Here is a 10,524-nt window from a genome sequence, read left to right on the forward strand (position 1 = left end):
AAGCCACTGATCCAGTGGGTCCAGGTCTCTCTGTAGAGCTTTCCTATCCTCAGGCAGATCCACACTCCCACCCAAGTGAGTGTCTTCTACAAATTCCCTGAGATTGCTCTCAATCCCCTCATTCAGATCATTAGTAGAACTGTTAAACAGGACCTGCCCCAACACTGAGCCCTGGGGAACATCATTAGTGACAGCCCCAATTGGATTTGGCTCCATTCACAACTCTTAGAAATCCAGACATTTTTTTCCCCCATCGAAGAGTCCATCCAAAATTCCCTAAAGAAAACAAACCAAAACATTTACCTGAGATATCTTCTAGCATGCTCATTTTTGTGGCCAACCATGAGATAGTAGCATCCTACTGCAAACCATGACACCTAGACATTCAAATCAGAACATAATATGATCACGTGTCATATTCATTTTCCTGAAGCATCCGAATATGATGTGTCATATTCATTTTCCTGAAGCATCCAAAGAGAGAACAGATTATCATTAGGGGATGTTAAGAACACTTTCACTGAAATGACAGTCAGAGCCTCAGAATATCTCATATTACAGACAAGCTAGGATTGCTGGCCTGGGCATGTCTAACTGGGGTTCATTCAGCCTCATGAAGAGAGAGCTAAGCTTATTGTTGTCTTCAATTAGCTAATGGCAGGGAATATGTAAGACAGAGCCAACTCTTCCCAGGGATGCAGTCACAGGGTGGAAAGCAATGGGTACAAGCTGCAACAAGATCAAGTCAAAGGAAAGCAATTTTCACTGTGATCAACTTTTATGTGCTTTCACTTGGCAATGAAGGCTTAGAACAACTTACAGGATTATTTGGGTACAAGTCCACCAGTTTGTGAGAGAGATAGAAAAGCTCTGTACAGCAGGAAGAAACAAGAAAAGAAAATTAAAACATGCTAAAAACATTAAGATGCTTCAAGTCCTTTAACTTTCCATACAAAATATCCAGAACATCTAACATTATGCATGCACAAGTCAGCACAAAGTGTTTAGGTAACGCTTTGAACTACCTCAAAACAGACTCAGTTTTGCAATTAACCACAAGAAACTCTACCAAAACAACCCCTAAGTCTTCACAGCACACAGATAAACAGCTACACCTCCCACCCCTTGAGGATTCTGCAACAACTTAGGTCATTAACACAGAATAAAACAAATGCCTGTAGGATGCACCTTGTCAAGGTAAAACACTACTGAACCTCCTGCACCTAAAGGGCACAACATACTGGCTAGATCCATTGCAAAGGAGAGTCCTGGGCATTAACAATTTGCAATGATTCCAAGTGATTCCATCACTTGCAATGATTCCAAGTGATTACTTTTCTAATCAAAATAAGCATTGTAGTTATTGGAATAACTTCTGATCTTTAAAGGTCGTGACACTTTGATCAGGTACCAATAAAGACCTCCCTCCCAACACTCAATCCTGCTGTCAGTTCTCAAATTCCCTTCTTGGCCAGTTACCACTGCAGGGAAGAGGATAAATGTATGTAATCTTCCAAATGCTATATAAGTAGGTTTCTTGGCATCTTTAATTGCTTCTCAAAACTGAGGCTTTACAACTTCTATTGACTCATACGAAAGGTTTTGTTGCTTACCATTTGCTTTATTCAGCTCCACAAGTGTCCCTATATGTACAGGTAAACAGTTTGCATGGAAGGGATCTTTTTCCATCACTCTGAAAAAATAATAACACAAAGATCTGCAAGGCACATGGCAAAAATTTAATGTGTCATAAGCAAGCTGCTTTTACGGTGTGTAATGCTGTGGTTAATTACCACTTTAGGCACTAGAAAACTATTTGTGATGAGAAGGTAACAATTAAGAGCATAATAAAACCATCTTCAGGCTGGAAAAATAGCAATTAATTTAGCCTAGCAAAAGAGGCTAACAGAAAATTCTGTCAAGCTGAACATACAATTAGGAAATCAGAATACAATGCACATTTGTTTGCAGGTCACTTCAAATTTAACCAGCAAACAGCAAGCAACACATCTGTTCATCTTTTCCATATATCTGACAGCATCTTTCAAGCAACAGTCCTCAGCTTCCTGAGCCCAGCACTAGGCAGTGGTGTGTCTGGAATGCCTTAAGAATCTTGTCTAGCTCAGTTTGAAAGGTCTGTTTCCTGTGGCATTCACAAATCCAACCATGTGTTCAGATTTACAGTGCCTGAGAAGCAATCCATGGTGGTGTCCATGGATAACTGAGCAGCAGGGTATACCCAGGTATGCAACAATTGAGGTTATGTCTGAGGGATTGGATGAGTGGACAGTGAGGTGGATTGAGAAGTGGCTGAGAGGCAGATCCCAGAGAGATGGGACCAGTGGAAGAGTCTAGGTGGAGGCTGTCACTGGTGGTGTCCCCCAGGGTTCTGTGCTGGGCCTAGTATTGTTCAACTTATTCATCAGTGACTTGGACGAGGAGACAGAGTTGCCTTCCCAGCAAATTTGCTGATGATACCAAACTGGGAGGAGTGGTGATAGCTCAGAGGGCTGTGCTGCCCCTCAGAGGGACGTTGAGAGGTTGGAGAGAGGGACAGAGCAGAATCAGCTGAGATTCAACAAGGGCAAATGCAGGTCCTGCCTCTCTCCTTAGTCCTCGTGAGGCCACACCTGGAGGATTGTGTCCAGTTCTGGGCTCCTCAGGACCAGAGGGACATGGAGCTCCTGGAGCAGGTCCAGGGGAGGGCAAAGAAGATGCTGAAGGGACTGGAGCACCTCAGTGATGAGGAAAGGCTGAGGGAGTTGGGGCTGTTCAGTCTCCAGAAGAGATGAATGAAAGGGACCTCATTAATGGATTCAAGTCCATGAATGGGAAGTGCCAAGAGGATGATCAGACTCTCCTCAGTGGAGGAAACCAAGGGAAAAAGAGGAAACAGCAAAAACTAATACCCAGGAAGTTCCATCTGAACACAAGGAAGAACTTCTTTGCTGTGCAGTCACTGAGCACTGACCAGATTGCCCAGAGAGGTCATGGATTCTCCCTCACTGGAGATATTCCAGAACCATCTGGACACAATCCTGAGCCATGTGCTCTGGGATGGCCCTGCTGGAGTAGAGAGGTTGGACCAGATGACCCACTGTGGTCCTTTCCAACCTCACTGATTCTGAGATTCTGTTAATCAGCCAGAGAAATCGTATTTCCTAACTAACCCACTGATGCAAACCTGTTGGTTCTGAAGGCCAAACAAGAAGTCTGTAAGGAGCACCCAATCCTGAAGGTACCGGAGCAAGGAAGAGGATGGATGAAGGGAAGTGCTGCACAGTGCTGATTAAATACAGTTTTGCTATGGATACTTCTGCTACATCTTATAAAAATAATGCTTCTTTCCAGGCACAAACTACACACTTTAAATACCCGAAACTTTGTACCAATATGTCAATCCAGTGAACAATAATATTTGCTGCAAGCAATGCATAATTCACATACTTCACCACAAGAGAAAAACACCTTCAAGCTGCTCCGTACACTTACACTGAGGTTAGCTTGTAACACATTTTGAAATCACAGTTGTAATAATGCCTTTCAGCTAAGGATACCACCACATCCAGGTTCTCCTGAAGACCATCTACTGACTCAGGAATCAGCGTTTCACTGGGTTTATTGTACTGAAAGACAACAGAAACAACATGTGAAACAAAACACTAATGAAGAATCAGATGGTGTAAGGACTGATGTTTTAGTGCCAAAAGAATGTTTAAGAAGCATTAAAGGTCTAATTTTTTTTAACATTTTTAAACTGAAAGTCCATAAAACATGTGTTGGTAAAAGGTTTCTTTATCATGTATTTAAAAGCTCATTCAGAACATGAAAGATGCTGTCAGGGTCAGTATCTTAAGTGCAGGGTGTAGACATTAATGCTGAGCAATATATAGTTGGTTTTTATTTCTCTCACATTATCTTTGGAAAAAATAGTCTGGAATGATGTTGCTATAACCTATATTTTCAGGTAACTGCTATTTTGCCTCCATTATTAATGTTCTTTATCCCCACCTAGAAATTTCTCAAGAAAGAAAGTTTGAAAAACATCAGTCAGAATTTCGATTTGTCACCACAGCAGAAAAGAAGTTCACAGGAAACTTATACTACTCCATAAAGTGACATCTACTGCAGCAAAAGGTTTAAACCAGCCAAAATTAGAAAGCCCTAAGTTATTTACAACCCAAGTCAAGACTTTCAATCGATTCTCCTTTTAGCTTTTCAGTCACTATGGGAGAGGATTTACCTTTTTCAATTTATTCTCGAATAAAAAGTGAAGCAATTCTTGCTCTTCTTCTGTACATTGTCTACTAAGAGGTAGAGATTCAAGAAGTTCTTTTTCTATATGGATGAAAAAGAAAATTGGTCACATTTCAGAAGAAACAGCAAGACTCAACGTTTTCAGCAGTTGAGAGATGCAAAGAACTTCCTGATGCTCATCCCAAGTACCAGGAAGGTAACAGACACAGATACACAGGATAGCAGAGACACACTGAAACAGCTAATACTACTGATTATGGGCATGGAGGATTGAATTCTTCATGTGTTCCTTCAACACTTCTAAATCAAATTTATTAAAGATTCAGATCAGATGTGAGGAGAAATGTTTTCCCTGTGAGGGTGTTGAGGCACTGGGATATTGCCCAGGGAGGTGGTGGAGTCACCATCCCTGGAGGTGTTGAAGAGACATCTGGGTCTGACACTGGAGGATCTGGTTTAGGGTTTAGGGGTTCCAGCAGTGACAGGTTAATGGTTAGACTCGATGACCTTAGAGGTCTCCTCCAACCTTGATGGTTCTACGAGATAACACACTACTGTTTTCAATTCCTCTACCTGTCAGATTTTATCCCTCAGAATTCTCTATTAACCCATGTCCTGTATATAGCAATGTCTACAGCTAAGCAACCCCCAGGAGGCTAACCCATGTCCTGTATATAACAGTGTCTACAGCTAAGCAACCCCCAGGAGGGTTCCATGGATCCAAAGCCTGTGAAGTTAAGAACACAGGGAAAAACATTGTTTAGGCTGGGCAAAGAGGACGGGAGCTTCCAGAGCTAACAGAGGTTCAGCTGAGTTCCTTTGTTTCCTTCAACTCTTAGCACTGCAAGACTGAAAAATAAAAGTTCCAAGGCGAATTTGGGCAGATTAGAATTTTCCCTCATTTTATACATTTTACTATTCTTCCCACTTTGCAGTCTGCTACTTGCATTGCTCTAACATTTATCCAGGCAAACACACATCGAGGAAGCAGGCAAGTTTTACTTGTGCTAGAGAAACACTTCTCAGACCTTCTTGTGCTGTCAGCATATGGTGGGATGTCAGAAGATCAAATGCTTCAAAGCAGTAAACATCAAGCTTCAAGGCCTCTTTGTAGCTGTAAGTTGCCAGGGTTCTATTGTCCAAAGCATCATAGATCTTCCCTCTCAAAAGGCAGATTGAGCTCTTGATCTGCTGGAAAAGCAGGACTGGAGGTTAAAGACTGGATCAATGTCTGCAATTTGGTTTTGAGCACAAATCAAATGGGATCCCTGGGAAGTCAAAAGCATGTCATGTCTGGCAGAACCTGATTTTCTAGTGCTGACTTTAACTAAATAATTCTCTACTACCTCAAAAAAAAATTCAAATGAATGCTCTGCCAGGTTATCTACTGCCAAACACACACACTTGCAATGAGCAGCATGAAGACAGAGTTTATCTTCTCCACTTCTGGCATCCAGCTCTCTGATACTGAGCTGTCAGCTAATTATGCTGAACTCTCTTCACACTCAACACAGAGAAATTTCTCTTCCAAAGGCAATTCACTTCTTTGTTCACCATTAACCCACATAATCCAGGCAAGACAAGAATGACTTGCACCCTCTGAAAGGGTGGTGAGACACTGGCACAGGCTGCCCAGGGAGGCTGTGGCTGCCCCAACCCTGGCAGTGTTCACAGCCAGGCTGGGTGAAGCCTTGAGCAACCTGATCTAGTGAGGAGGTGTCCCTGCCCAGGGCAGGGGGTTGGGGCTGGATGATCTGTAAGGTCCATTCCAACCCCTAAACTCCATGACAACAGTAGAGATGAGAAGGGCCAAATCAATAGACTCACTAGTCTGAGCAGAAAAATATATCCTTCTTCTCAATCCAAAACAGACATGGTTCAGAAATGAAAGTAGTGAAAGACCATTATGACCACTGATGTCAGCAAAAACTGATGCCCAGGAAGTTCCACCAGAACATGAGCAAGAACTTCTTTCTTGTGCAGTCACTGAGCACTGAACAGATTGCCCAGAGAGGTCGTGGATTCTCCCTCACTGGAGATATTCCAGACCCATCTGGACACAATCCTAAGCCATGTGCTCTAGGGTGGCCCTGCTGGAGTAGGGAGGTGGGCCCAGATGACCCATTGTGGTCCCTCCCAACCTAATGGATTCAGGAATTCTGTGAAAAGCACTCTTCATTTTTGCAAACCAAGCTATTTTTATACAGGCAAGCACTAACACTTGACTTCTGACTGAAAGTAAAATAACTCATCATTTTTGAAAACCATGTTATCTGAAAAAGGAAGCTTCCAGGCAGTTTCAGAATCATTCAGCTGTAAAATCACTTTGTGACATCGCACACATTGCTTTCTGTTTTAAAGATACTTGTTTAAACAATGTCACTTACAGAGGAGTGTGACATCTCCCAGTCTGTGGAAGGCTCTTTCAACCCACTTTCATCCTTCATGAACTTCTCAAAAAGTCGTCTGTTGATTGGCTCTTCCATATCAAGAATATCCAGGGCCTGTTGATGCTCTTTTGCAGCATACTAATCACACATGTACAGGGGGAAAAAACAAGGCTGGGTTTGCAAGCATCTGGAAACATCTGTACACAAAGCTCCATCTATTAGGAAACAGTTTTGTCCTGTGAGAGTGGTGAGACACTGGCACAGGTTGCCCAGGGAGGCTGTGGCTGCCCCAACCCTGGCAGTGTTCACAGCCAGGTTGGATGAGCCTTGAGCAACCTGGTGTGGTGGGAGGTGTCCCTGCCCAGGGCCGGGGGTTGGGACTAGATGATCTGTAAGGTCCATCCCAACCCCTAAAATTCTATGAGTCCATGATTCCATGTTTCAAAGGCACAAACTATAACAACCAGTGTTTATCAGCAAGTTATATGCATATCCTTATATGGCCACCTGTCATTTTATAACTGCAATGAACTGTTTTATTGTCTTCTATCACATGCAAAACCTTCTAAGACTGACACCTCCAAAAAAGCTGTTATTCAGCATTATGCAATCACAGAAACAGATATGCCTCTAAAAATAGTCAATACAGGTTTTAATATCATACCATAATCTTATTCTATATGCAGCACATTACGTCAAATTGCTGCATTTAAGCTCCTAATTGATTCCGTTGTCTCTGTGAAGGCACTGAATTTTACTATTGATGCATCACATTTTATATAGAAGTATAAAGTTGCTAACTGTAGTTTTAGAACCATAAATGACATCTCCTCTGGTCAGATTACAACCAACCAATTACAAGTGTAAACAGGAAAACATGAACCACAAAATGGTTCAACTCTTCCCCAGAAAGTATTAGAGGAGTGTTTCCTGGAGAAAGAGTTCAGCTGGTACTACTACACAGCAGTAGTACTGGACGCTCCAGTGAGCACACTGAAAGTTAAAAGCATGAAATCAGCTGTCACTAACCTGTGATTCCAATGAACATAAACATCTACACTGCCTGTCAGGTAGCTAATCTTCCCAAGATGTGCCTTTTATTTAGTCTGATTCATTTCCAGCAGAGGTTAAAGTGTACTCACATGACATCTAGCTGCAAGGTAGCGACAGGCTTCGTACAACTGAAAGAGAGGGTTCACACACATGAGTTATGAAGGGAGAGCATGTTTGCTTACACTGCCAGACTCCACTTTGCTCCCTGCTTTTGCAGTGGTATGACTTTTGCACCCCTTTCTCCACCTGACCAACATGACTCACTCTGTACTACTTTCCCTCCTTCTAAACTCTCAAAGGACAGTTGCTTCACTCCTGCCTTCACCACTCATTGTCAGAGTGGGAGGACAATTGATCTTTGAGGTCTCTTCCAACCTAGTTGATTCTATGATTCTAAACATCTGGAGTGAAACTCCACCTTCCAGTACCTCTGTAGTTACATCCTTGGATCCCTTCTCTTGTCTGTGACCCTACCTGGGGACAACACTTGCAATCTGATCAGTGAACACAGAGCCATATAAGCTACATCATGCAAGGTTTTTAATTACTTATCCCACAAACCTTATCCTCTGATAGTAAAGAACTTACTGTGGTTAGCAGCAGAGGTTAAAAAGTGGAATAACAGCAGGAAGTCTTTGACCAAAAGGACTCACCTTATCCAACTTACGGGACCGAAGGGCATGTGCTGCCCTGTGATACTGAGCTGTCAGGTAAAGACATTGGGCCAACCAGTAGATATCTTGTGGGTCCTCTAAAATGAAAGAGCACATTATAAACCATTAATTTGTAATCGATCTTTGAACACTTTAATACAGAATATTCACTTTTGCTTCACTAGAGAAGTATTTTTCCCCTATTCTAGCATCCTATTAGGTTTCAAGGTTGTGTTTATATATATACATATAAAAACAAGTTCTAATACCTATCAGTGAGAGAGCAGATTTTAACTTCAAAGACATTAGATAGTGCAGTGGGCAGTAAATACAAAGGATGTCATACTAGAGGTGTCATGAGAAGGAGATGAGAATGATACAGATCTAACAAGCAGCAGGTGCAGGTTGCTCTGCCCTTGGACTGAGGACAGAAAGAACAACCCAGTGCTGTCTCTCTCAAAAGAAGATCAGTGGAACCTGACAACAGTGAAAGAACTAGACTTCTGCAGCTTGAAGTTATGACTGCAGAAGCACAGCTTAATACCCTCCTACTAGGAGCATTAGAGGGAATGGTCATACCCTGAGACAGGGGAAAGTGATAGGATGTGAGGAGAAATGTTTTCCCTGTGAGGGTGTTGAGGCACTGGGATATTGCCCAGGGAGGTGGTGGAGTCACCATCTCTGGAGGTGTTGAAGAGACATCTGGATCTGACACTGGAGGATCTGGTTTAGGGTTTAGGGGTTCCAGCAGTGGCAGGTTAATGGTTTGACTCGATGATCTTACAGGTCTCCCCCAACCTTGATGGTTCTATGATTCCACTTCATTGGCAACCAAGCTTTTGTGGGGTCAAGCCCACAGAATCATTGTAGAAGTGTAACTGGGCTATGTCTGTAGGCAGACACAAGGGATCAGCTCCCCCTGCAAATCAGCATTCTCCTTGTCACCCAGGGCAACAGTGAGTCTTGCAGAAAACCACCACTGTCTCTTCTAGCTCCTGCTTTCTTTTCTTTTTGTTTCTTAAGGTAGGCAAGCCTCAGGGTGTGGCCAAACACAAAGTTCAAAAGGGAGGGAAGATGAGCTCTGCTCCATTTGGGACAACAGTGTTGAAAGATAACAAAAAAACCCACTTACACCAAACTCAAAACTTCAATATTTAGCCAAGCAGCACTAAAACCCCATCAAAACAGAACACTATCAGAAAGAAGGTAACAAAAACCAAAGTGAAAAGCAACCACTTACCATGAGAGAGTGAAGCTACTTTGTCGGCCCAAAACAGGGCACTTTGATACTGCTGCTGTAAAAGCAAGGCAGAAATAATTAGTATTCCTTTGGGGTTAGCTCTCCTGGATAATTTTGAACTATACTGTGCATCATTCACACTTCACATCCAATGCATGTAGCCTCTAATGTGTGGCAATCCACATTTCAGAGCTTTCCAAGCTAAAAATACAGTTTTAAAAGGTCAGGACTGTAAACTTACAAGGGATATCAAACAATAGTTTGAACTGAGGGTATTTGTTGCTTTTCAGTAAAACAGAGGTATCTCTGACCAAAAGGTATGTGCTATGCAACTATGGCAACAGGTCATTAGGTTATTGGCTATTACTGAAAAAGTACCAAGAATCCCCCCTGCAGCTGAAACAAATGCTACATTTTAGAAGAAAATGAGTATTATATATAAAAAAGGACACATAAGTTACTTCAGGTAACCTCAGCAGCACCATCTCTGGTCAGGACATTTTCATTCCCCAGTCAAGATGCTTTAACCTCAGAAGTGGCTCAGGAGTGACCTCATGGCTCTCTGCAACTCCCTGCCAGGGTTGGCGAGAGGTGGGGGATGTGTGTCCTGCCATGGCTGCAGGGAGAGGACTAGAGGGAATGGCCTTGAGCTGAGCCAGGGCAGAGTCAGATTGGATGTGAGGAGAAATGTTTTCCCTGGGAGGGTGTTGAGGCACTGGGATATTGCCCAGGGAGGTGGTGGAGTCACCATCCCTGGAAGTGTTGAAGAGGCATCTGGATCTGGCACTGGAGGATCTGGTTTAGGGGTTCCAGCAGTTCCACCACCTCCCTGAGCAATCCAATCTGACTCTGCCCTGGCTCAGCTCAAGGCCATTCCCTCTAGTCCTCTCCCTGCAGCCATGGCAGGACACACATCCCCCACCTCTCTCCA

General features: G+C 43.0%; 1 protein-coding gene across 1 annotated transcript in view; it reads right to left on the reverse strand.

The window, feature by feature from the left end:
• Nucleotides 1-9,648, reverse strand: part of CDC16 (cell division cycle 16) — a gene marked incomplete at both ends in the record, with an annotated part of 12,100 nt that extends 2,452 nt beyond the window's left edge. Inside the window, 10 exons of the mRNA XM_009076600.1 lie at nucleotides 304-377; nucleotides 821-870; nucleotides 1,614-1,693; nucleotides 3,493-3,626; nucleotides 4,244-4,338; nucleotides 5,286-5,445; nucleotides 6,645-6,785; nucleotides 7,790-7,828; nucleotides 8,354-8,451; nucleotides 9,594-9,648. Coding sequence (XP_009074848.1) covers nucleotides 304-377; nucleotides 821-870; nucleotides 1,614-1,693; nucleotides 3,493-3,626; nucleotides 4,244-4,338; nucleotides 5,286-5,445; nucleotides 6,645-6,785; nucleotides 7,790-7,828; nucleotides 8,354-8,451; nucleotides 9,594-9,648 — 926 coding nt within the window. The remainder of the gene's footprint in view (nucleotides 1-303; nucleotides 378-820; nucleotides 871-1,613; nucleotides 1,694-3,492; nucleotides 3,627-4,243; nucleotides 4,339-5,285; nucleotides 5,446-6,644; nucleotides 6,786-7,789; nucleotides 7,829-8,353; nucleotides 8,452-9,593) is intronic.
• Between the last annotated feature and the right edge of the window lie 876 nt (nucleotides 9,649-10,524).

This window comes from Acanthisitta chloris, unplaced genomic scaffold, assembly GCF_000695815.1.
Source record: "Acanthisitta chloris isolate BGI_N310 unplaced genomic scaffold, ASM69581v1 scaffold10666, whole genome shotgun sequence".
Lineage (NCBI taxonomy): Eukaryota > Metazoa > Chordata > Aves > Passeriformes > Acanthisittidae > Acanthisitta > Acanthisitta chloris.